Genomic DNA, 26,863 nt, shown 5'->3' with positions numbered 1-26,863 from the left:
GATCAACACAAACACATGGACTAACTAGTTTGTCTAGATATTATCTATTACATGTGCATAAGGTTCAACACAAACCAATAGAGAAATCTGGTTAGGGACACAATAAAAAATGGAGCAAAAAACTTGAGAGTGCTGAAAAATGGCGCACCGGACTGTCCGGTGCACCAGGTCGTACAACAGATGAACCAGCCACTCTCGGGAATTCGAGGGGCGCGCTCCGCTATAATTCACCGGACTGTCCGATGTGCCACAGGACTGTCTAGTGCGCCAGCGGAGCAACGGCTAGCTCGCACCAACGGTCGACTGTGCAGAGTGAACAATAATGAACAGTGTCGCGCAGAAGTCAGAGTGCAGAAGTCTGAGAGCACTGGACTGTCTGGTGCAGCAAGACGACAAAGGCTCCAACGGTCGACCAGCTCCGAACCCTAACGGTTGCGCTGACGCGGCGCGCACCGGACTGTCTGGTGCACCCATCTCCAGCAGAATTCAGCCAACGGATATAAGTGGTTGGGAGGCTATAAATACCCCCAACCACCTCATTCACTTCAATCCAAGCATTTCTGAGTTCTCATTCATTGCAAGAGCAAAACTCAATACTCCAAGACACAATCAAAGCAATCAATCCACTCAAAACCCCAAAATCAACTCTAGTGCGTTAGGGCTTGTGAGAGGATCACTTGTGTCCTTTGTTGCTCTTGTCGCTTGGTTTGACCTTTTTCCTTTTCCCTTCTTATTCTCAAGAGACTTGTAATCAAAGCAAGAGACACCTAAGTGTGTGGTGGTCCTTGCGGGGTGTAAGTGACCCGTGAGATTAAGGAAAAGGCTCACTCGGTCTAAGTGACCGTTTGAGAGAGGGAAAGGGTTGAAATAGACCCAGTCTTTGTGACCTTCTCAATGGGGACTAGGTTCTTTGGAACCAAACCTCGGTAAAACAAATCATCGTGTTCACTCGCCTTGATTCTTGTTTGATTTGTTTTTCCCTCTCTAAACGTTTCTGAAAGGGAATTAGGCTTACACCTATTTCCTAATTGATTTTGGTGGTTGAATTGCCCAACACAAATAATTGGACTAACTAGTTTGCTCTAGACTATAAGTTATACAGGTGCCAAAGGTTCACAAAAAGCCAATAAAAAGACAAAGAAAAGGGTTCAACAAAAAGAGCAAGGGATAACCGAAGTGTGCCCTGGTCTGGCGCACCGGACTGTTCGGTGTGCCACCGGACAGTGTCCGGTGCCCCAGGGGACTCCAAGCCAAACTCTTCACCTTCGGGAATTCTCAAAGGCGCTTCGCTATAATTCACCGGACTGTCCGGTGCACCACCGGATAGTGTCCGGTGCTCCAGGGGAGAGTGACTCTGAACTCGCCAGCTTCGGGAATCCGCTCCTCTATAATTCACCGGATTCTCCGGTGAGTCACCGGACAGTGTCCGGTGCACATCGGACTGTCCGGTGTGACAGCGAAGCAACGGCTACTTCGCACGCAATGGTCGACTGCAACGCATTAAATGCGTGCCTACGCGCGCAGAGGAGCAGAGCACGCGCGGGTGGCACACCGGACAGTCTACAGGACTTGTCCGGTGGACCACCGGACAGCCAGGCGGGCCCACACGTCAGAGCTCCAACGGTCGGAACCCAACGACCAGGTGACATGGCTGGCGCACCGGACTGTCCGGTGCGCCCGTCGACAGCAGCCTTCACCAAACGGCTAGTTTGGTGGTTGGGGTTATAAATACCCCCAACCACCCCACATTCAAGATATCCAAGTTTTCCACCTTCCAACCACTTACAAGAGCTAAGCATTCAATACAAGACACACCAAAGTGATCAAATCCTCTCCCAATTCCACACAAGGCTTTAGTGATTAGTGAGAGAGATTTGTTGTGTTCTTTTGAGCTCTTGCGCTTGGATTGCTTCCTTCTTTCATTCTTTCTTGTGAACAACTCAATTGTAACCAAGGCAAGAGACACCAATTGTGTGGTGGTCCTTGCGGGGAAGTTTTGTTCCCGTTTGATTGAGAAGAGAAGCTCACTCGATCCGAGGGACCGTTTGAGAGAGGGAAAGGGTCGAAAGAGACCCGGTCTTTGTGACCACCTCAACGCGGAGTAGGTTTGCGAGAACCGAACCTCGGTAAAACAAATCCGCGTGTCACACTCTTTATTCGCTTGAGATTTGTTTTACACCCTCTCTCTCGGACTCGATTATATTTCTAACGCTAACCCGGCTTGTAGTTGTGATTAACTTTGTAAATTTCAGTTTCGCCCTATTCACCCCCCCTCTAGGCGACTTTCAGTTTCCTTGTTAGTGTGAATTTGAGTTGGCTCCCATACGTCATCCGCAATCCTTGAGCAACTTCTAGCAAGAGAGATATTCTTTTGGAATTGAATTTAATTCTAACGCTAACCCCAACCTTAGTGTGTGTTTAAGTTTATAAATTTCAGATTTTGCCTATTCACCCCCTCTAGGCGACTTTCAGTTAAAGAATAGGCTAGGTTAGCAGCCAGGAGCAAGGATTTTGGTTGAGATCAGGAGAGGGAGGGGGCATCGCTGAAAAAATGTTACAGCAGAACCAAAGCATGGTGAAAAATGGCAAGCAATATCCAAGTATGTTGAAAACTCGCACCTGCCTATTGAGGCTCTTCAAAAAAAAGATGTTGTGGTGTGCTTGTTGTAGGATAGTTTCAATCCGGTAGGAGCCTAGACTCACTGTTTTTATAAGGTGTTTGGTGAACGTGCTTTGTACTACCATACTTAAATTTCAGTTCGTACGAGGTATTTTACCTTATAATATTTCATCTTTATTGTTGAGTTAGTATTTGATCATCACCAGAACTTGGATAACAGCCATCATTTTTCCTACTATTTTCTTTGTTTATTCTTCTCAACGCGTAATAAGCACATTGTAATTTAGTCTACATTTTCCCCCTTTTATGTCATTTACATACTAATTTTCTTTATTGCATTTTTATACATTCAATACCATATGAAAGCCATAATTTTGTACACAATGGCTATTGTCATGCAAACCATATTATTAAGAGGTCAAGGGAGGCGTCCGCAGTGAGGTCGTGCCCCCGCTGTCGTGACTCTGCCTCACACTGTTAGTGCCTCTTGCGATTTGGGCCCACATGTTGGCACCTAATTTTACTTTCTCGGCATGATGCAGGCTATACTGGTAAGCAAACATGGTTGTATTGTCCCTACCGGTTTGGACCACTAAAAAAGTAAAAATATTGGTCTGGGAACTTTCCAATTTAATTTGAGTAAAAGTTTAAAATCTTAAGGAAATGACTATAACTTTTTTGCTTATGTGCAAGATAATCGAATTACCTAATAATGACACGCCATATTGATAAAAAAATTTCAAGCTTTAGCAACGTAGAAAAAGTTTGAAACAGTTGGTACAAATATTACAAGTTATTGCTACGATTATTGGGACATTGTTTTATCTTCTTGTATATTTCTTAGTTTTGTTTTCTTGTAACAAATCTATTTGGTGGACCTACATGTGCTTGTACTTAGATACAATACATGATATCTTGTATTATAACTCTCTGTTTGTCATTTTTAGCTTAGCATAAGGTGGCTGTTGATCATTGTCTTGTTTTAGTTGCTTCAGAGCAGATTACCTGAGTGGCCGATGAGCATTGTATTTTACTGCATATGAATGGATTTGTTCGATGTTTGAGGCCTTTAAGTTATGTAAAAATTCTTAGTTTTTAAAAGATGCTAACAAGAACATAAAATGACAATTAGTATTTTTGAATTCAATATATCTTATCATAATATGTTCACTCCGTAGCAACGCATGGGCGTTCACCTAGTGAGGAGTACAACCACAGTAAATTGCATGGACATTTTGGTCTTTTCGCACCAAATTTAACACCATTAACTACACGTAATATTGCAAGGGCATGACAACACTTTGTTTTCAAAACAAAGAGGTAAATCACAAAGTTGGAAAACGAGGGTTAAAATCATAATTGCAATAATAGAGGAGTATAATCACAAATGCCCCTTTTTAACTCTTATGACTGTAAGAAAACATAAATATATAAAAATATTTGAGCTCTATTTTTATAGTGTTAAACACACATACTTTTATGAAAGAAGTCTAGATTTATCTATTGAACTTTAAACCTGGATATCTTCGACATCGAACTATTAAAATTATGCATACTTTGTTCACTAAAAAGTCTTTGATTGTACTTTGTCCGTTTTTTGTTTTTTATTTGACGTGGTTGTTTTTCTTAAAAAACTTCAATCACTTGTCTTATTCAAAAAATGTATGTTCTTTTAAATACTACTCCCTCCATCTCAAAATATAGTTTAAAAGTTCAATAGTTAAATATAGATTTCTTCCTTTATAGAATATCTATGTTTATTTGTTTGTTTAACACTATGTTTAACAATATAAAAATATAGCTCATATATTTGTATGTATTCCTGTTGTTCTTATGAACATAATAAAAAATAAGGTTATGCAATGATAGGGACAATCTAACCTATTTGATTGTGAGGCAATAAACAAAAGAATGAAAAATATTGATAGAGTGCTGTTTTCTAAATGTATTTTTGATGAAACTACTGCTGTTTTTTAAATTAATTTAAAACCATTTCTTATTTCCTATACTGTCTCAAACTTGGATCCCCGTGACCGTGACACCGGCACCGCACACGCGCTGTCCTGTCCTCCGCTGCGGCTGCAGGCGGCCGTGCCATGCCGGCGTCTCCATGGCCAACCCCTCGCTCCGTGCGGCAAGCGTCCCAGCTCCACGCCCTCCTTACCACGTCCGGCCGCATTGCTCACCGTCCTTCCGCCGAGCACCTCCTCAGCTCGCTCACCAACACCATCTCGGCCCCGCGCCACCTGCGCTACGTGCTCAGCCTGTTCGACCGATTGCCGCACTCCACCACTTTCCTCTTCGACACCGCCCTCCGCGCCTGCCTCCAGGCCTCCGCCGGCGCAGACCATCCCGTCCTCCTCCTCCGCCGCATGCGCAGCGGGGGCGTCCGCACGGGCGCCTTCACCTTCCACTTCGTCTTCAGGTGCTGCGCGGCCGGCGCCCGCGCGCGCGCCGGGCTCTGCCTGATGCTGCACGCCGCGTGCCTCCGGACAATGCTCCCCTCCGCCGCGCCGCTCGTAGCGAACCCCCTCATCCACATGTACGCCTCGATGGGGCTCACGGACGACGCCCGCCGGGCGTTCGACGAGATACCCGCAAAGGACGCGGTTGTGTGGGCCACGGTGATCGGCGGGCTGGTCAGGTGGGGGCTGCTCGATGAAGCGCGGAGGCTCCTCGTGCAGGCACCGGAGAGGAACGTGGTCTCATGGACTAGTTTGATTGCCGGGTACTCGCGTGCTGGTCGGCCTGCTGATGCCGTCTATTGCTTCAACTGCATGCTTTCAGATGGTGTCGCGCCGGATGAAGTTGCGGTGATTGGCGCGCTCTCGGCATGTTCGAAGCTCAAGAATTTGGATCTTGGTCGCTTGCTGCACTTGCTGGTTGGGCAGAAGAGGATCCGGATGACTGACAATCTTGTCGTTGCGCTCATCGACATGTATGCCAAATGTGGCGACATTGCCCAAGCACAGGCGGTCTTTGATGCTGTGGGAAGGGGCCAAAAGCCTGAGCCATGGAATGCTATCATTGACGGGTACTGCAAGCTTGGCCATGTTGATGTCGCAAGGTCTCTGTTTGATCAAATGGGTGCCCGCGACGTCATCACATTCAACTCGATGATCACTGGATACATCCACAGTGGCCGGCTTAGAGACGCATTACAGTTGTTCATGCAGATGAGGAGACACGGCATGCGTGCTGACAATTTTACCGTGGTGAGCCTTCTCACTGCTTGTGCGAGCTTAGGTGCACTGCCACATGGCAGGGCTTTGCACGCTTCAATCGAACAGAGGATAGTAGAGGAAGATGTTTACCTTGGGACTGCACTTTTGGACATGTACATGAAATGTGGGAGGGTGGATGAGGCAACCGCTGTGTTCCATCGCATGGGCGAAAGAGATGTCCACACTTGGACTGCCATGATCGCAGGTCTTGCGTTCAATGGGATGGGTAAGGATGCTCTGGAGTCTTTCTGCCAGATGAAGCGTGATGGTTTTCAGCCCACGTCAGTTACCTACATTGCTGTTCTGACTGCGTGCAGCCACTCAAGTCTGCTCGACGAAGGTCGGCTGCACTTCAACGAGATGAGATCGTTGCATAAATTACACCCTCAGGTTGAGCATTATGGCTGCATGATAGATTTGCTCGCTCGCAGCGGGCTTCTGGATGAAGCTATGCATCTTGTTCAGACCATGCCAATGCAACCAAATGCCGTCATATGGGGATCCATCTTGAGTGCCTGCAGAGTCCACAAAAACATTGACCTAGCCCGACATGCCGCGGAGCATCTTCTCAAGTTAGCCCCTGAGGAGGATGCCGTCTATGTCCAGTTGTACAACATATACATAGACTCTAGACAGTGGGCAGATGCAAAAAGAGTAAGGATGTTGATGGAAGAACGGGGAGTTAAGAAGACGGCAGGTTACAGCTCGATCACTGTGGCTGGGCAGGTTCACAAGTTCGTCGCCAATGACCAATCGCATCCTTGGACGTTAGAGATCATGGCGATGATGGAGGAGATCGCATGCAGGCTGAAGTCTGTGGGTTATTCTCCAGTCACGTCAAGGATAGCAGTTGACGTTGACGAGGAAGAGAAAGAACAGGCACTTTTAGCACACAGTGAGAAGATAGCCATTGCTTTTGGTCTCATCAGTCTTCCACCGAGCTTACCGATCCATATCGTGAAGAACCTGAGAGTCTGTGAGGATTGTCACTCTGCAATCAAGTTAGTCTCTCAGCTTTGGAACCGGGAAATCATCGTTAGAGATCGGAGTAGGTTCCACCATTTCCGAGACGGAGCATGTTCTTGCAATGATTTTTGGTGACTACCATTCTGCTAAGCTTCTAGTTCTAGAGGCCAGAAAACAGCCACATGGATACATTGAAAGCACAAGTGCTTCATCTCGCAATTCGGCTTCCGGATTCAAATTTATGAATGCCCAAGGTACTATTTTCTTCCTGTTTCTTCATGCCATATACTTGCTCCGTTTTAAATTTTAAGTTTTTTGACTCTTTTTTAGATATTTAACTTTCGATATGATACATAGTAAAAACTTAAAAAAAAACAGAACGATTCACCATTTATTGTGAACGGAGGGAGTACTAAACGAAATGAGCTAACGACACGAATCTTCTGATGATAACACAAAGTTTTCTTGTGTGCTTTGCCAGGGGTAGGAAACCGGATGTCTACACGCAAAATCACCCCTTTCGTGGCTGCTAAACGGTGTGCCACTGCCATGGCATTGTTGTTTCGACCACCCCTGTTTGGGAATAGCCCAGTTTCGGGTTTTAACTTAGCCCAGTTTCGGGACAGTGATAAAAAGGCAACAAGCCCACAACCCAAAGGCTGACAGGGGTAAACACAGGAATGGGCTGGATAGGTCATCTAAATTGCTTAACGGGCCAGCCAAGTCAATATGGACACAGGCGGAACCAAAGCCGGCCCACGCTGCTCGCCTGCTCCGGCGACCGCCCTCCGCCTCCGCCCTGAGTGACATCCCCTGCGACCAGCCGCTCGCCGGCGGTGTTCGCGCTTCGCCGGCACGCCGGCGTGCGCCCTCGTGTGCCGTGGCTGCTGCGTGCCTTGTCCACCGAGGTGACTGGTGAGATCTCGCTCTTCCTTTATCCTCGCCTCCTCGGTCCAAGTAGGAGTCGGCGGCTATGGCGACGACGGCCGCGGGGTACGGCTGTTGCTTGGCGGGGCTACCGCCCTTTCCGTTGTTGCCTGGGATCCTCTCGACCCGCCTGCGCCGGGAGCCTTCTCCTCCTCGCGTGGCCCTTGTGGCCTCCTCCCCGAAGCTCAGGGCGCCGGCACCGCGGTGCGCTCCGTTCTAGCCCCTTCTTCACGGCTCGGCTCGCGGGTGTGTAAGCCCGTTTCTCTTCGCGCAGGTTGAGAGTTTCGTGCGGTCCAAGGAGGCTCGCTTCCTCCTCTGGCAAGGCCAATTCGGACGCGGTGCCGTCGCCAACGGTTAGTTAGCGCTCTCTCTCCTTCCTCTCTATGATGTTTCCAGATCATCAGGGGTGAATGGTTTGGGTTATGGATGGTCCATGTTCCTTGGAATTATTTACTGGAGGCGATTTAGGGAATGGATTGGGTTAGGTAGCCACCAGCAATGGAGGAGACAGTAAATTGCTTGGTTTTTGGACCACTGTTTATTGAAATTGGATAACCTGACAAGATTCAATCTGATATGCTGATGTAGGTTGCTAGCTATTCTATATCAACTTTAATGATTCTACCCGTGTTTTGCTACGGTTTTTATATATCATATAAATATGTATTGAGATATTTATTCAAATATAATTATTGTGTATTTCTAAACTCTAAGGTACGTGTGGTTTATTGGTTAGCCCTAAATTTCTGTAGCAGGAGGCGAGCGTGTGTTCGAGTGCTCGCTTTGCACTATTTTTTATATAATTATTGTTTATTTCTAAACACTAAGTTACGTATGGTCTGGTGGTAGCTGCGCGGGCGGGGTCGAGTACTGGACAGGCGCTGCGGTCCACAGGGCAGTAGCTGAGAAAGCGCTGCGCGTGGGGCCCACAGGGCATGGCGCCAAGGCAGGGCGCGTGGAGCGGGCCCAGAGTGTCAGCGCGGAGGGTGAAGCCGTGGTAGTACCAGATGTCCACATTAGGTTTTTAATAGAGTAGTATAAATATTCTCAGAATAATTGTGTTTTTCTAGTATCCTATCTTCTTTGTCCATTGTCTGATTGGCTTTAGTAAACTATATGAATGCAATCCGAATGTTGTTCATTTGGAATTGCTAATTCTTTTCTGAGTTTGTACTTAGTGTACATTTCTTGTAGGTCTTCCATTGCTTGGGTGTCTTGCAGATTAAGGCATTCAAAAGACAACACAGTTTGTAAAGTGTAAATTTGGTAGGTTAATAGCATAAATATGTGAAAACATGGAAAATAAACAATGATAAGGTCTTGCATTTTATGTTTGATCCAGTAGTTTATTGCATGAAAGACAATGTAATAAGTTGCTTGCTGATTGAGGATCAAACTAGGTTCAGAAATAAATAATAAATGCTCAATTTGTTGATAGATTGAAGTGAAGCGGCAACCAACAGACTAGTTTGTAGGCAGAGTGTACTGAATGTATTTTTTTGTTTGTGTGATGTTTCAGGAAGCCACTATTGATATAAAGCTTCCTAGAAGAAGTTTGCTTGTTCAATTTACATGCAATGCATGTGGTGAAAGGACCAAGCGCTTGATAAATAGAGTAGCCTATGAAAGAGGGACAATTTTTCTTCAGGTAAACTTTGTTCCATGCCTTAATTTATGTGCAAATGTAATTTCCAAACCTAATGCTATGATCATTTTGGATCGCTGTATGAGACGATTCTTATGATTGACGTTTTCTTACACATGCTGTAAATATATTTTCTAACATACACTGCATAACACAGTGTGCAGGGTGCCAGGTGTACCACAAGTTTGTTGATAATCTTGGTCTAGTTGTTGAGTATGATCTACGAGAGGAAAATGTGGTACAAGGAGAAAATGTGATTGATACTAATTCTGAAGATTGATCTGTTGTGAGAAGCAGTGTTGGTATGCAAAACATCCTGTTGTAGCCTGTTGTCTGAATGTCTGTAGGTTTTGACAATATTGATTATTTATATAAAATGACATTTTAGTTGCTGCATATACTCATCTGAATACATGGGGGCCTAGATGTATTTTATAGTGTGATATATGGTTTTATGAAGGAAACAAAGGATCACGATACTAGAGTACCCTGCATTTCCAAAAAAGACCTGTCATTAATATGGGACCAATACATTTTTAGCAGATTATTCTGGCTCTTGTGATATGGTACTAATATTTGATATGCACACTACTTTGCACCATTATTGGCCTGCATCATTGAGATTTTGATCAACTGGGGCAATTTTGTAGTCATCACCTTCGCTATCCTTGGCATCACCCTTCTTTCCCTTGAGGAACCGAATAAGGCCCGGTGTCGTCATTCCTCATAAGCACTTCTGAGATCTCTGTTGGAGTCAGCATCACCTCCTTAGGTCAATGCTTGTTTACCAGTACACGAGAAAATGGAAGCTGGATGCTTCTTTACCAATACACCAGCATTTACAGAACCACTAGGAGCAACAGCAGCATACTATGTCAAAAACCAGTAAGTATTTGTATTCTTGACTAGTAGCATTTCTGTCATTAAGCACTGTCATACTATGTAAAAAATGATCAGTACTACTGTACTACTTTACAATGATCAAACCATATACCACTAAAAATATTCGAAGTATTGCTATTCGTAGGGATTCCTATGTAGGCCTGTAATGAGTTGGGTTGAAATGACTTTAATGGGTTAGGTAGGTTCTCAATTGGGTACATTTTGGATGGGTGGGAATGGGTTGATTTACTTAGGCCTTTTTTGGATGTCCATTTATCGATCTTAATCCATGTGAAATTTAGTTTGAATTTCACACCAACCCACTCCAATACATATAGGTTGAGGTCAACATATGAGCACCCAAACAAATTCTTAGCGGATTGGGTTAGATTTGTTTTAATAGAAAAATATGTTGGATGGGATGGGATCAGGGTTTTTTAGGTATGAATGGGTTGAACCCTTGGGTTTGATGTTGGATTTTCAACATATTGCAGTATACATATATATTGGTTTGATTTGAGGTGGTATACTAACTTAAGGTGGGACCTGAACAAATTAAATTACAACACCGGTTAGTATAGAGTAGCTTTATGACATTTTAAATCGTACCCAAATAATTTTCAGTCAATTTCGTTAAAATTATAAGGTGCGAATGTGGAGCGTTTATTTTGTCTAGAGCTCAGTTTGTGATGTGAGGCCCACATGTAGATGTAGATCTTGCTGCGCGCTGGCGCAGATGAGCTCTATGACAGATTTCAGTCAGTTTTGATAAAATCTCTGTGCTGCCTTTTTTGCTGTACAATGAGATGCCATTGCAGAGAGCACGGTCATGTCCAACGTGGTTCTGGGTGGTTTGTGCAACCTGAAGCTGACTGGGGGACCTCCTTTGCTCCTTGTGCTAGACATGAGACGCCGGCATGGTTTGGACTTGAATGGTCTCTCCTACTGTTACGCGATGAAAGTATGCTATCAGGATGAAGAATGCATGACTGGAACAAGGAAGGAACGCAGCTTCATGGAGTGGTTAGGGTGGGTTCCGTCAAATGGTATGCGCCTCCAGCCTCTAAAAATGAAATCCTAAGCAATCTTTATTATTTATTAATGGAATCCCGAGCCTTGCACTGGAGCGCAGTGCTTCAACAGTCACATCGTCTTCCTTCTCTCCTTTTCAGACACTGTTCTCACAGAATCACAAGCAGGGGCCGTTGGATGTCTGCACTTCGCAGCAGCAACAGGATGACGATGACGAGGATGCCCGTGAATGCAGGTGGCAGTGCAAATGTGCGGTTTCCTGAAAGCGAAAAAAAAGGGTGGTGTTTCGAGTGGCCTCCAGTACAAAGACCGCACAGAGCGAGTGGAGATTTTGGAGAAAGAAGATTTGTCGGAGTGGGATACGGAAGCACTGCCCGATTCCAGATCTGGCAGGACGCAAGGGCACTCTGGTCTGGTCTGGCAGGATAAATATACGATGATGGTGGTGCACTGGTGCTGCGTCTTTTGCATATTTATTATGCAAATAGCAACACTAACATAAAAAAAAGATAGAAAAAAGAAGATTAAACCCAAAGTTTGGTCTCTGGTAGCCTAGTCTGCGCTGAGCTGGTAGTGGTAAAGTGATAAAACAAGCAGTGAAATACTAACTTTGTGCAGGACAAAAAAAAAGATTCAATAGCACTGGCCTGAATGGAAAGATGAAAAAGATAGAAAAGAAAAGAAGATTCATCAGTGGTGGTGCTGGCTGCAGTATCAAATATTCCCTGACCCAACATGCTGGGCGCCCCGGATTCCAGAACAGGCACAGTGGGCTCTCCTCCGCTACAGCAGCAGCGACAACGCACCTCCTTATTTTCCTTTTTTTTTTTTTTTTTTTTGCCCCAACCCACCTCGTTCGGTCGCTTTTCTTTGCTAGTGGAAGTGGATTGGTTGATTGATCGCACAGAAGAAGAATTCACACCCACACACACAGACCGAGCTGCCGTCCGCTGCTCTCTCCACCCCTCCTCTCCTCGCGGAACAGGCAGGCAGGCAGGCTGGGATTCCCCGTCCGCGGGGGGAGGTGGCATTCGCCGCTAGGGCAGGACGGGGAAGGCTGGCGTCCGGCATGGCGACCGAGGAGGTACTCCATAAGGTCAGTCCCGAATTCACGTCTCTCTCTCTCGAGGGCATACGACTAGGTTGATCGCATTTTTTCCCATTCATTCCTAGTCTTAGTCTGTGTGGGCTCGTCACTTCGCTACCAGCTCGTTTCCATCCACGCGGATTTGATTGCTCCTGTTCGTTCCTTTGCGATCTTGCTCTGCTCTGCTCTGCTCCCGGGCTCTGCTGATTGCTGGTAGGTACCGACTCGTGCATCCTCCGGCTGCCTTCTGCGCCCATGTTCAAATTGGTAGTTCTAGGGTTTCGGAGGAAAACACCAGCTGTACCTGTTCTCATCCACATATCTGCGAATGGACGGTGGCATCTGGTTGGTGTACATTTCCAGGTACTTCTTGTGGAAGAACCCCGCTTTGGAAAGAACCATGCTGTATGTCCCTGTCCACCAAACTGACCACCAGCTTCCGTATCGGTATGCATCTTCAGTGCTTCTCTGCAGAAGAAACAACAACTCCGGTTAAGATTTGTTTTTTTTTTTAATTTTTTTTACATATACCCTTCAACATGTTCACCACAAGCGCGCAACGAACTCTGTGAGCACCACAAGCGCTTGTGGTGCTCACAGAGTCACAGGCAACCGGTCCCGGCGAATCCTGTACTGTAATAGCCCCGCGCTGAACTTTGCGCGTAGTGTCCGTCTTCCTGTGTGTATTTATTTTTTGATGGATTGGTAAGATAATTCATTTGGCTCCGTCGGCTGCTGGTTTCTGCTGTACACAGGTCCAGAGTCTTATATTGCGCTGCCTTCAGATGTACATGGACCAGAAAGAAGTGGTCGATGCCCTCTCCCACCACTCGAAGATAGAGCCCTGCATTACTGAACTTGGTAACGCTCGCTGCTCTCCTCTCGTGCACTGAGATAACTCATCTCTCTTGCTTGCTTGCTTGCATGAAGTTGGTCCAATGTAACCCCGGGCATATCTGGTTCTACAGTCAGTCCAATGTTACAACCGTGATTTTGTACTACGATGCAATACAGATATCACAATAGCTGAGCCTTTTAGTCTTAGTACAATGTGTTTAAGTAAACAATTATCTTCACTCTTGTATCAATTGTAGTCGTATGCTCCCCGAAAAGTACCGATTTAGTGGCAAACATGTATTCTAGAAATCTCAGTTGGTGTCTTCTAATATCCTTATGCACTAGGATAATGAAAAAACATCCACCCTTGCACAAGCACATGGCAAGCTCAGTGTTAGCATTTATCATGTTTAAAAATTCTTTAGACCCATTATTCTACCTTAATGACAAACTGGATAGCAAGTTCCATTTCTACACCCACCCCCTTTTCTGAAAAAAATATTTTGCAGTGTATTGTATTGAAATTGAATCTGTTGTGACGGGAAAGGGTGGGGGAGGGAAGGGCTGAAAAGAGGGAGGGAGGAGTGCCGTCCATGGCCGGAGAGCAACTGGCGGCGAGCTGCTGGTGGCTGGCAGTTAGGGGAGGGAGAAACCTGGCTTTGATACCATGTTGAGAGGCTAGAAACCCTAAATAGGGTGGGCTGTTGTATATATATTAGAGAGGGAAGTACATGGGCTGGGTCAAGGCTCATTACAACAACAAACACACACAATTAATCTAACACTTCTGCTAAGCCATGAAGATACCAACAAATAGTATAGTAGTGAAAATTAGTTTACGAAGTTCCATTTGCTTCGCTGATGCTCTCAGAATTTCCAATAATACTCATCTTCATCCTTGCATGTGGTTACTTTTTTTCTTAAAGAAATCTCTTATGGCTGCTAGCTAATTGGCGCTTTTTTTTCTCTTATCAGTTTGGCGACAACTTGAGCATCAAAATCCTCTGTTTTTCAAGGCGTACTATATGAGACTAATGCTTAAGAATCAAATAATGGTCTTCAACAAGCTTCTTCAGGATCAGTTTGAGGTTATCAATAAAGAATTTTCTTCAGGGATCCCTTCTATGTCGCTTCCTAATGGCTCTAACTCCAACCTATGTAAGACATTTGTTTCCAACATTCTTATCAGCGATTGTTCATCATTATTTAACTGAGTTTTCTGATTTGCCGAGTGAAGTCCTGTAACAATATGATGGAATCTCAGGCATACATGTTTACTTTGCAAAGTGATTTAACCATTGTATGAGCTAGACAAGTCTGCCATTCATTCGTTTGAAGTTTTGTCTTTGTCCATGAGATCTTATTGCCGCTTTCAAGTTTCAGTGATTTAACATGGCCACTTTCTTTACTTGTTTCAGTGAAGCAAAATCCATGCTTTTTGCCAGAGACTGCTCCTGGATCTGCAATGCCAGATGGTATAATGCACAATGGAAGTTCGCGTGGTATAATAAATGGCACACCATCTGGCGATCAATTGCTCAATGCTAGTAAAGACTTGCATGGCCTTCATAATGGAATAGATGCTTCGACTAGTCTGCAGTCAGACCAGAACGCAGCTGCTGTGCTGTATGGTGTAGACAACGAGACAAGTGCAACGATAAAGACCGAGTCTTGCTATTCGAGCAATGCTGATTTTGCTTTCTGTGGGAATACTTTCCTGGAATCGTGCCAGTCAATAGGCGATGCATCTGGTGGTGGATCCTTCAGTAGCTCAGAGCTGAACGGGCAACCACTAAACGATTCAATTCTGGATATGGAATCATCGTCATTTAGCTTCTTGAACCAAATGCCCCAAAGCTTCATCTTTCCGGACTTGGGAGACGATTTCAACCAAAGTGCAGGTACCTTCCAGTGATATTTGTTGAATTCTTTATTCCTGATTTTGAGTGTCTTCTTTTTTGTCTCCCCTCTACTGCATAAGTTATTTGTCTTGTCTTGGATTCTTTTTTACAGAGATAACACAATTTCTCACCCCGGAAACAAATTTCTCCGATTCGACAGGGGGAGACCATACAGGTGATTCATCCTTCTTTTTTGTTTGTCACAACGACCCCATAAATACAGCATATACTGCATTCTATGATCTTCATGCATTGTCCCCAGAGTAATAAAAGCATTTATTCGACAAACAATGTAGTTCGGGTATGTGTATTAGTGTTTTCTTGGGTGGTACTGGTTGAGATCACTCTATATGCCAAGGATTTAGCCGATGTAGTCTCCAAGAGAATCTTCTCTTGATTTGAGTTGCATTCTGTCGTAGTGGCGACTTCTGGTGGACAAACATGCATTCTGGTATTTACTGGTGTTCTTCCTCAGCAGGTTGAGCGGGGTCATGCACAGCGCACCAACCATTTGTACATACGCTCATGGGCAGTCAAACCTGCACTGATGAAGAGCTTGAGGACCTTTTGATCTAGCTGTTTCTTTTTTCTACTCTTCTCGTCTTATATTGTGGTAGTTTATGGGTTGGTCTTCTGGTATGCCCTGCGATGGCGTCGTTATCGTGCCTTGTACATTGCCGTGCTTGTGTAAGAAACATTAGGAGCGGCGTTGTTCGCGTCAGCATTGATTTGGCTAATTCCTCCGCTTGGCTTGGCTTGTACAACGAATTTTATCAAAATATTAACTGGATTCTGAAATCGAGATTTTCGACCATCGGTTTGTGCTATTGTGTATGCTGCTTCCAACTATCGTGTATCCTGTCAATACCATACCAACACGAGCCTGCCTCAGTCCCACATGGCATGCAACAATTTTTGGATTTAAAAAAAATAAACGCCAGCTGCTTTGGAATTTCGAAAGTTAAACTGGACAACAAGATACAAGACAACTTCGTTTCCTACCACTTGTAAGTAACAGCAGAGTCTCAAAAACAGTCACAGTTTCTTGATGAGCATAGCATGCCTATCTGAACTCAGTTCTCGGTCACGGTACCCTCTTCAGGAGATTCACAAATGCCGGACCCAAACATAGAACAACCCAGTGCTTCTCTTCCCCTCGCACGCATCAGTAGCCCTTGAGCTGGCCGCCCAGTCCAGCTAACGCGATCCATTTCTCCAACGCCGTCGCGGACGACACGAACGCCGACTTGGAGGATTCAGGGTCGAGCTTGCTCACTGGAAAAAACCAGAGGATCCACGAAACCTGTCAGGTTCATTCATACTACGGGCACAAAGCAGGATAGGCCTTTTGCACATGTAACTACCTGATGTAAACAGTGTGGCCAGCGAGCTGTTGAAGCTGTCGACCACGTTCCTCTGCTCCGGGCTTGAGCTGAGCTGTTGTTACACACGCGGATCGAAATAGATGAGAAGAACGCTGGAGTGGAGTCCTGAAAAGACAAGGATGGTTGAGAGAGAGAGAGAGAGAGAGGAAGAACCTTGGAGAAAGCTGCATTGATGTTCTGCACCCACTGGGCGTCTGAGCTTGGTCCCAGCACGCTGCTCGCGGCTGGGAGGTCGTCGTTGTCAATGGCCTGCCCGACTTTGCTGAGCCTGTAGATGAGGTCCTGCAAATACCCTGTGGGTTTTGCGGATCAAACCACAGCACGGTTTACGGTTACTGCTGGAGAGCAAAGCTTCAGAGGTATTCTTGTCTAGTCGTAAATGGAGGGAGGAGGAAGAAGAAAAAAAAAAGAGAGAGACGAGAGCGAGCGGCTGCAACTCATGAGATGTGAACAGACCGGTCTCGGCGCCGGAGGAGCTGATGATGCCCTGCTTCTGCAGCCGCTTCTTCCTGTCCTCCTTCACGCGCTCCAGCAGCTCGATGTCGTCGTCTTCCTCGAGGACAAGCGCCCGCGCGGGGCGGTCAGCGCGGGCGGAGAACGAGGCGGCGACGGCGGCGAGCGCGCACGACGCGAGGCCGCGCCGCCGCCCGACGACGACGGCGGCGGCCTCACGCTGGTGGTCCTGACCACCGCCGCTGCTGACGCCTCTGAACGACACTGGCACGGCTCTCTTCTTGGCCTTCCCTCCTCCCGCTGCGGCAGGAGAAGGATGCTGCGCCGGCAACTCCTGCGCCGCTACCGCTACCGCCGCCGCCTTGGACGCCGGGCCGCATCCAGCGAGCGCCCATACCTCAGTGACAATGGACACCATCGCGTTATCGGCGCAGGACGCACACAGCCTTCTCCTTCCCTTCCCCCACCAGGAAGCAGCACCAAGAGGCAGAGGGGGGAGAAGCAGGCGCGACAAAAAAGCAAGCAAGGAAGCATGCAGCGCTGGCCCAACGAAAGAGTGCCCCCCTTATCCTCACTATCCTGTTTCGGCCGTCACAGCCACATAAAAGTTAGCCCACTGATCACTGAACTGGACAGCATCAGGATCTTGGCAGGCAGCCAGGCGCACACAAAATAGTCGATCCTCCACACAAAATAGAGGAGAGAGACAGACCACCACCATAAATTTCATTCATTGAATTAATAATTACTGTCTCACATACATAAACAATCTCCTTGCACATAGTTACCTACTAACTAAAGGAACCAAACAGGGCCTTAGCTGATCCTGATGTTGGACTAAGGCTCCAACAGCAATATGGATATAATCACTGCGTCTCAGTTCCATCTGTAAAATCTATATAGCCTGTGTTCTAAGGTGCGGATGAATTATGCACAGACACACTAGCCTACTCATTCTTATCTCTGGTTTCAAACTCTGCTATATAAACAATGTAGACTAGAGGCAAGGCTAGGATGTACAGAAAAAAGAGGCACATATCTTTATCACCAGAACCAGCTCCCGCGGCTGTCCACGGCCTTGACTGTGGTGGCTACGAGCGGCATGTGGCCGTACATGGCGGCGAACGCGTTGAGGCACCTTGATCTCTGCAAGCCATGGCCTTTCAGGCTGCTGATGCCGCTCGATCCAATCTCAAATATCCTTCCTGCGGTAGTATATCAAGGGACAGGGATGTGAGGAAGGTACCAGCTGCAGAGGATCATTATTATTATTATTATTCAGTTGCTACTCGAGGCTGTTGCCAATGCAGCAAGCAATGGCCAAGCAGAAAAAAAATGCCAAGGAAGTTTCAGATGAACTACAGTGACTTCTTTGCGCTAGCAGGTGGGAAGCTCAGGAAATTATGAAAGTGATAGTGGCTTCATCAGTTTTTAAATTCCAATACAGCCAAGCAACAACAAGCTCGTGTGGTCAAACAATGTAAAAAGCTACATAGTCCTCCTAATTGCAAGTATAAACCGTCCCTCTGAAATCTGAATCTAAACGAAGGATAAGGTCTGTAGACCCTACAGTGGCTGATAAAGTTTGTCACGGCCAAACAAAACAAAAAAAAGACTATCTAAGTATATTTTAACTAATAATGTCCATTAACTGAAACCGCTCTCTCAAGATTAAATTTGTGGATGCAAGAAGCAGACAAATTCAGCTGATTCGGCAGCTCTCTCTCTCTCTCTCTCTCTCTCTTTTGTCAAGAACATTTTTCTTACTCCTTGATGAAAAGGGTGCTCATTGCTCACTGACCTTGCACCCATATAGGCGGGGCTCCAGTAGCATTTGCAACAAGAAAAGCCATGGCGATGTCCTCACAGTTCCTGCCAAGCGTTACCATAGCGAAAGAGTAAGATCCATGGAGTGGTACACTCCACATGCCAATCAATCCATGGGCAGCGCCATAACATGACCCGAAGGCAGTTTTGTAGAACTGGTGAGGCAGTGAAGTGGGGGCTGTACCTGTTCTCATCCACATATCTGCGAATGGACGGTGGCATCTGGTTGGTGTACATTTCCAGGTACTTCTTGTGGAAGAACCCCGCTTTGGAAAGAACCATGCTGTATGTCCCTGTCCACCAAACTGACCACCAGCTTCCGTATCGGTATGCATCTTCAGTGCTTCTCTGCAGAAGAAACAACAACTCCGGTTAAGATTTGTTTTTTTTTACATATATCCTTCAACATGTTCAAACTTATTCTTTGTTTAATTTGTGCCAAACCAACAATTCAAATCTGAACATAAGAGCTACAACTACGAGCAGATACTTCCATTCCAGATTCCGATCCTCGTGTTGGAACAGAGATCCCAATATGCGGCACTCGCTTTGGAAGAATTATAGCGACTGATGGACTCAACACATCATACCGGGTCGGTAGGCCAGTGCATCCGCGGCACGAAGCCGACCATGGCGGAGGGCGCGGTCCGCCAGACGGAGAAGGCGAAGCGCAGCGCGGAGCAGGGGACGATGAGGTCGTCGTCGACGGAGAAGACGGCGTCCGACTCGAGCGCCCGGATGGGCCTGAACCTGTTGTTGAGGCTGTCGCCCGCGTTGATCTCGAACCGCACGCGCCGCCGGGCGCCGCCGAGCCCGAGGACGCCCCGGCGCAGGGGTTCCGGCGGCGGCCGCGGCTCGCTCCACACCACGTGGACGGCGTCCACGCCCCCGCAGGCCGCGTAGTGCGCCACGGACCTCCGCAGCAGCGCGGGCCGCCTCCACGTGTTGACAACCACCGCGAAGCCGCCGCCGCTGCCGGAAACGGAACGGGAGAGCGCGGGTGAGTGGTGCCCGAGTGGGAGCGCAGCGGCAGCAGCAGCAGCATGGTGGCGGGCGGGGTGCGGTGCGGTTGGTCGTGCTTACCGTGGCGAGACGGAGGAGGGAGAGGGGTCGGCGGGGCCGAGGCCGCGATTCTGCAGCGTGAGCGCCAGCGCGACGAGCGTGGTGGCGGCGGCGGCGAGGGCGAGGCAGGCGGGCACGAATCTGGTGGCGGACGCGGCCGCGTGGCGGGGCGCGAGCGGGTGGCGCCGGCCGGGGCCGGGGCCGTGCCTCCTGTCCGCCGCCGCCTTCAGCTGGAGCAGCAGCTTGGCCATCCGCGGCATGGACACTGGCTGGTCCGAGGTGGCGGGCAGAGGCAGAGCTAGCCAGCAAGCCGCCAAAACCACTCTGCGTGGCCACTCCCGGTTGGCTCTGGCCTGGTGGGTGGCGGTGTGGCACGGACGGACGGACGGAGTACGGCGCAGCTACGGGCTCGGGTGTGACCGAGAGGCCGTTGCGAAGGGAAATGGAAGAAGCGCGGACGGCGGGAGGGAAGGGAAGCAGGCCGGTGCGCTAGCTTAGCTAGCTCCTTTCGAAATGCGGGGATGGTAGGGAAGGAGGGGAGACTGGGCGAGGAAGAGAAGTAGAAGAAGCTTGTTGGTACGGTACGGCGGGCAGCCAGCAGTGCGACTGCGACTGCGACGGATGGCGGCGGCGCGGATGCAGTTGGGGACTTGGGGGTGGGCAGCCCCGGCCCGGTGGAGACTGGGAGGCCGCCTAGTCCGGGCTAGGAGCGACCGGTGGAGGGAAGGCTCACTCTGCAACGTACTGGTACAGTCTACAGGTCTGGTGAAGTGCACAGGTACCTTCCCTTCCGAATGTTGACGGGGCCGGGGGCTCTCAGCTCATGCAGTAACCGTGGCGATTATCTCACTGTCACACCAAGGTCATGGTAACGGCAACTAATGTCTGGATCCCTGGAGCTAATAAACTTATTACCAACGGTACTCGACCATGAATCATTATTATTGTCATTTATTTTATATTTTATGAACCAAACAACATCTTAGATGAGACTCAGTCGCTCTTTAGATCGACCAATATCTTACATATAAGGAGTGTTTCGTTTCTAGGGACTAATTTTTAGTCTCTATATTTTAAATTGTTAAATGCGGAAACTAAAAAGACATATTTGTAGAGTTTTAGTTTCCATATTTGACAATTTAGAGACTAATGCATGAGCTTGTATGGTGTTGTCATTTAATACTAAATGTTGTTGACTTTGTGATAAAATTATGTTAGGTTCGATGAATTTGTCATGCTAGCACAAAAATAATATGCTATTTTAGCATTTTCAATATTAATGAGGTATGAGGTTTCAACATTTTTTATTTGATTCTTATTTTTATGATTCAAAATGATCATGTCTACTGTAATGTTAGTGACTATGGTACCCGATGGGTATTTGCTACCCGTGGTGTATATGAGTATGACGTAATTTTGTACCTACGATGAGTAGTGGGTTTGAGTATGGGGCACCTTTTCCCTAGTGGCCTAGTGGATATAAATATGGTTTTGTGTGCATATTCGATACCTTACCCACTACCATGAGACCCCACATTGAATGAACACTATGTTATCTCAAATGATATTTTTGGTTATTTATTATTACTAAGTTCAATATGACTAGGTTAGAGAAAATATTTGTTGCAGTCCTTACGAACGGGCCAGAGTATTAATGTGAAAGCTTCTATTGCACTGCATTGACTGTCGGTTAGGACGATAGCAAAGTTTGTATTAGTGGTGTTAGCTCTCCTCTAAACTGGACCACTGTTCATTGGTCTTGCATAAGTCAATCTATCTATTCATCTATGTCTCCCTTTATAGTACAGTCAAAGAAAAAAAATCATATCACAAATTCATATCCCTAATCTGCGCAGAGATGGATCCACATGGGGGCAAGGGGCTATGCCGCCCCCCTCAATTTTTAATACCTTTTATACCTAGTGTTCATTTACCATTAAGTATAAAAAATTAAAATTTTTGAGTGGACTAAACCCGTTCCAACCTAGGACTCCTAGTCGGATCGGTCCAATCCTCCCGACTCTCGTTCTCTTTCTTGGTCCAGCCATTAATCTATCTATTTGATTTCATTCTTTGTGATGCCACTAGAACCAATCCACCATGCTGCCATGTTCTCGACGCTGCACGCCGCTGCCTCCTTCCCAACACATGTTGTCGTACACCCTGCCCTCTTCCTAGTGCCCCCCCTCTTCCCAACGCCCACCCTGCTCGTTGTCATCGTGACATCGGGCCACCCAGCAGGTCCGATCTCGTTCGTCGTGACGATGCGACCCATCCCCGATGGCCAACGTGTTTAGTGAACCAACGAGCGTTGACTCTCTACCGGACAGACCGCCTAACCCTGGCCCCTAGGGATAGCAACAGGTTTAAAACCTGTGGGTAGAGGATTTTCAAGCCCGCATCCACGGGTTAAAAATTAAACCCACAACTGTACCTGTTACCCGCGATGGGTATAATAGGCTACCCACACCCGTGACCCATGGTTGCCACAAACCCGCGCGGGTATACCCACAGGCACATAATTGCGCGCACACACACACATATAAATATTCATATATATATATATATATATATATATATATATATATATATATATATATATATATATATATATATATAATATACACACATATATAATTACATATATACACATACACATACACATATACATATATATTCATTACGAGTTTACGGGTTTGTGAGCGCGGATATAATATTTTTATACTCGCGAGAAAAAAACATGTCGGGTTGAGATTAAATCCGTACCCGCGAGTACAAACTCGCACCCTCTAGGGTTTTTACCTGCAGGCACGTAGGTAAAATGTGCTCGTTGCCATCCTTAGGTGCCCCACCCTTCGAGGAGATCAACATTCGATAAGGTATGCACAGTTTTAATTCGGTCAGCAAGAACTTAACAATATGTTTGTTTCTTTTATTCATATAGTTTTTTCTTTGAACTTGTATTGATATGAAATTTGAATTTTATGTAACACTAATTTATATGAGCTTATTCAATTTTTTTCTATAGTCTTGTCTCACTCCCCATGAATTCTTATCCCGCGTCCGTCACTGAATCTATGTCCAATAACTTCTTAACACTTAACTTAACAATATGTTTGTTTCTTTTATTCATATAGTTTTTTCTTTGAACTTGTATTGATATGAAATTTGAATTCTATGTAACACTAATTTATATGAGCTTATTCAATTTTTTTCTATAGTCTTGTCTCACTCCCCATGAATTCTTATCCCGCGTCCGTCACTGAATCTATGTCCAATAACTTCTTAACACTTAGAACTAGTCGATCCTTAACTTTCTCACTCGACCTTTTAATAAAAATAATGATTGATCTCCATCAATAGTTCAAATACCACATAAGCCTAATTAGTCTCCACTCTCAAGTATTAAGACCTAACTTAGTTTGCATCTACAAAAACACATATTAGTCATTAATTAATAATCTTGTATTATCATTGATTACCTAAATCCAACTAGGATCCTAGATGGTTTCATATCCTTTACGACGGCTGATGACTAATAACTTAATACTGAAACCCAATAATTAAGCAGGATGTAAGAAATTGATTCTCTTCAATAAAACCAATTAAATCAATTGCATTTGCGTAATATTGAAGCATGGTCTCTCCATTCCAAACTGTAATCTGGTCCGACGTTTCAAACACATAGCTTTTTTTTGCTACGTATTTGATATACATTGCACAGTAAAATCTTTGGGGAAAAAAATTAACTTAGCACAAAGAGAATAGTATTCTACAAACAAAAGAAAAAGGACGATACACCTGCTTTTATAACCACTAAACACTCACCACTTTGTCGCACATGCTTTACATAGAACGAGTTTTTGTGGGTAATATGGCAAATTAAACATGACGAAAAGTTTGGTGTACGACCATATTTTTTGCGTCTCAATTTTTTTTCCACAATGGTCACTGTTGGGACATAAAACCGTCTTGACGTGAAGTCAATCTTGTTTACTATCATAAAGGTATGCCCAAGGGAGTAAAGTAAAAAAACTTAAGACATATATGACAAAGATACTGTGTCTTAGCTCTATGCTCGAAACAGAGAATTAGTTAATTGATCAATTTAATTTATTAAATACTTTAATTGATGTAATGAATATAGTAAAACACAGATTTTAGATACGCCTACCGTGTTATATTGTATTTTAGCTATGGCTTATATTTAAAGTACTACACCAGTGTCACATCCGGGCTTCCTTTGCTTCTCGGGTACGGATGGCACTGACCATGCGGGTTTACTAGTACCAGCAGCAGTTGATCCGAGTACTAGGTTACCTCTCTTTCCGTGAAGCCTCGGTACACCTTCACTTGAAAGCTGCATATACCGACCCGGAGATTTGAGATGTTGCTCACCGTTTTTGAGCTCAACGACCAATCACTGCCATTTAAAAAAAACAGTCTGATGTTTTTTTTTATGTTTTGTTTTCATTTTACTTTTATAAAGATGAAGATTGTATTTGCTATTGATACTGGAGTTACTGCGATTTGCAACAAACAATAAAATATGCATAACTTGCAAGTTGCACAAACATCTACTATACCTAATTATTTAATATTTTGTACGCACTCATATTTTATTATGTATGCATATAAATGTTATTTGTCACCCTAGTTGATAACCATCCATCCTTGGGATGGCTTAACAAAATTTCGAATAGCTTAATAACTAATAAAGATTTGCGGGTGACCATCACGTCGGATAACGAGTAACGCCACCACACATATATCGGTGCATGCGATAGCAGAGCGGAGGCTTAAGGGTCGATTCCGTTTGCTACCTCACCTGCTACAGGTTGCCACATTTAAAGTCAGACAGATTTGATCAAGTTAGGCGTGCGTTAAGTTTGTAGTCACATTTGTGACAAGATTTTTTTTAACTGCTGCGATTCCAGTCGTCAATGACTTTGTAAAAATGTGACAAGATTCTCTTAGCCCTTAGGCGTTACCAAGATATGACAGAATTTAAACATCTAAACTTAAAATAAGTGTAACAATTCTGGGTACCTAAGTATACACCAAAATTAAATAGGGTCATCATGGTTAGCTTCAATATATAATATATTTTTTTTAAACTTTAATAGTACTTTGCTAAAGGATTTTATAAATTTTATCGGGGGTCGGGTGAGCCAGTAAACCTCCTAAATTCGCCTATGCAGAATAGCCCTAAACGTAGCTCTCATCTCTTGAGGGTTTGTCTCGTCGATATTTAACCTAACGAAATTGATGGAGTTTTATCTTTTACGACTCTAAATTCTCTTTAATCCTCTTCAACCCTCCGAAACCGAGGATTAACCGAAGAAACCCGTATGTGAGTATGAATGCCATGCAGGTTCCGGGGCGATCGGCTTCTTGAAGCGAGGTGCCATGGCCCATGGGGAAGAAAAGAGAGCTGATGTGAATAGGACTTCTGACTTGACTAGTCATCTTGCGTTGCCAGCTACTGCATTTCTAGACGGAGGAGACGAGAAACCTGTTGAGGTCTGAGGCCAGGAAAGAGTCCAACGCTTTGGGTTTGGGTGTGCAGGCGTGTGGCCTGGACTCACTGACCGACTGAGCGGATGCCACACGGTCAAACCAGTGTTCCACTCCGACTTCTCTCTGAAAGCTTGGTCGACAATGATGGAACTGAGAAATAAGTAAAGTACTAGCAAAAATGACTGTCCGTATTGCTACGTTTTATATGATAAGTATAATTATCTGCAGTGTATGTACTCTATATTTCTATATTGGGGGTGTTTGGTTGTACCCCAAATCCCCAATAAAGTTTAGTCCATATTAAAGTTTAGTCTATATCACATCGAATGTTTTAATAATAACTACGAGTATCAAATATAGTATAATTATAAAACTAATTACACAGTTGAAGACAGAAAGACGAGACAAATTTATTAAACTTAATTAAACCTATATCTAATGCTCATAATTGATATTTAAACATTTGATGTGACACGAACTAAACTTTAGTACTGTCGGAGGAAAATCCTCCGGTCGGGTTAACCCGCCCTAATTTAAGATGAGGGGGCAACCTAGGGTTAGCCTGTAGAGATGGATGAACACAAGCACACAAGTGTTTAGAGTGGTTCGGACCGCCAGAGCGTAATACCCTACATTCGTTGTGTGTTGTATTGCTTTGTTGGTTGCTTCACCGTGGTCCAGATGAACTTGGGTGAGCCCTCCCTTTTATAGCCCAAGGGAGACACATACATGGTGACTGAGCCCCGATAAGTGGGCCTGTCAATCTAATAATTAAATGTATAGGAGATGGAGAGACGAATCCTAGCAAACCAAGATCTCCTCTGCAATGGTCATATATCTTCCCTTGGTCTTCACGTAGATCTCCTAGCATCCTACTCTCTTGCCCCATCTAATCGAAACATAGATGTAGGCCTTGGTGTAGGTTACAATGTAGTCTGGTACATTGCCATGCGTAGGAGTGTATGGACGGTGTCGTCCCATCCCCTCTGCCTATCCCCTCATGCCTAGATAACATGCGAGGAACAACAGAAGTCATAATGAAGGGCGCCCAAGTGGCGCATTGAGCCAATGGTCTTGTCTTGGTAACACACGAGTTTCTGACGTGGTGCAGGCCTTACGGCCTGGGCGCGCCGCCTTCCACCGGAGTGGACAGGTGCACGTCTTATCCGAAGTTAATGTAGAGGCGCCTCATGCTAGAGGCTCGTGTCAGGATCCACCCGTTGGCTTACGTCACGTGCCATAGGCCACATGATGGCACTGGGACTCCGTCTGTGCGGGGAGCAAGGACCAAGAGCTACTGGCATGTGGCAGCACCGGACTCCCCTTCCCGAGGACTTAGAAGTCACTTGCGATTATTCGAGCCTTATTTATAGTAGCCTGGACATGTGGCAGCACCAGACCTCCCCGATTGGGAGTCCGGGTGGCACATGTAAGGTTCTGGGACTGACCCATGGGGGTCTGGCTCCTGACTATAATCCGTAGAGTGCCCCTTCTC

General features: G+C 45.7%; 3 protein-coding genes across 9 annotated transcripts; 2 read left to right on the top strand and 1 right to left on the bottom strand.

Moving 5' to 3' along the window:
- Nucleotides 1-7,726: 7,726 nt before the first annotated feature.
- On the top strand, nt 7,727-9,783 carry LOC542050 (uncharacterized). Its single transcript, NM_001111689.1, has 4 exons — nt 7,727-7,941; nt 8,012-8,090; nt 9,257-9,385; nt 9,540-9,783. The coding sequence occupies exons 1-4, from the start codon at nt 7,784-7,786 to the stop codon at nt 9,660-9,662; spliced, it is 489 nt and encodes a 162-aa protein (NP_001105159.1). The 5' UTR covers nt 7,727-7,783; the 3' UTR covers nt 9,663-9,783.
- LOC112136098 (uncharacterized) lies at nt 9,540-15,948 on the top strand. 4 transcript variants are annotated; one of them, XM_035958831.1, is made up of 9 exons: nt 9,540-9,684; nt 10,033-10,267; nt 11,167-11,310; nt 11,437-12,392; nt 13,139-13,244; nt 14,196-14,378; nt 14,639-15,121; nt 15,234-15,296; nt 15,600-15,948. In XM_035958831.1, exons 4-9 carry the CDS (start codon nt 12,366-12,368, stop codon nt 15,602-15,604), a joined length of 867 nt encoding a protein of 288 aa, XP_035814724.1. In that variant the 5' UTR covers nt 9,540-9,684; nt 10,033-10,267; nt 11,167-11,310; nt 11,437-12,365; the 3' UTR covers nt 15,605-15,948. The 4 variants fall into 4 exon arrangements, with proteins under 4 accessions (XP_035814724.1, XP_035814722.1, XP_035814723.1 ...); XM_035958829.1 differs by lacking the exon at nt 9,540-9,684 and having other exon boundaries at nt 11,083-11,310; nt 15,597-15,935; XM_035958830.1 differs by lacking the exon at nt 9,540-9,684 and having other exon boundaries at nt 10,158-10,267; nt 15,597-15,935.
- Nucleotides 12,399-20,726, bottom strand: LOC100283751 (uncharacterized). 4 transcript variants are annotated; one of them, XR_004858203.1, is made up of 8 exons: nt 19,870-20,645; nt 19,377-19,758; nt 18,971-19,134; nt 18,761-18,831; nt 16,963-18,164; nt 16,660-16,799; nt 16,486-16,558; nt 16,042-16,396 (listed from the first exon to the last, which is right to left on the bottom strand). XR_004858203.1 is itself a non-coding variant. In XM_035968061.1 (7 exons), the coding sequence occupies exons 4-7, from the start codon at nt 17,375-17,377 to the stop codon at nt 16,287-16,289; spliced, it is 738 nt and encodes a 245-aa protein (XP_035823954.1). In that variant the 5' UTR covers nt 17,378-18,164; nt 18,761-18,831; nt 18,971-19,134; nt 19,377-19,537; the 3' UTR covers nt 16,023-16,286. The 4 variants fall into 4 exon arrangements, 3 of the variants coding, with proteins under 3 accessions (XP_008645055.1, XP_035823954.1, NP_001354100.1); XM_035968061.1 differs by lacking the exon at nt 19,870-20,645 and having other exon boundaries at nt 16,023-16,396; nt 19,377-19,537; XM_008646833.3 differs by lacking the exons at nt 16,042-16,396; nt 16,486-16,558; nt 16,660-16,799; nt 16,963-18,164; nt 18,761-18,831 and adding an exon at nt 12,399-12,687 and having other exon boundaries at nt 19,870-20,726.
- Between the last annotated feature and the right edge of the window lie 6,137 nt (nt 20,727-26,863).

This window comes from Zea mays, chromosome 5 (genome assembly GCF_902167145.1).
Source record: "Zea mays cultivar B73 chromosome 5, Zm-B73-REFERENCE-NAM-5.0, whole genome shotgun sequence".
In the NCBI taxonomy this organism is placed as follows: Eukaryota; Viridiplantae; Streptophyta; class Magnoliopsida; order Poales; family Poaceae; genus Zea; species Zea mays.
This window is presented reverse-complemented; position numbering and strand designations above follow the sequence as displayed.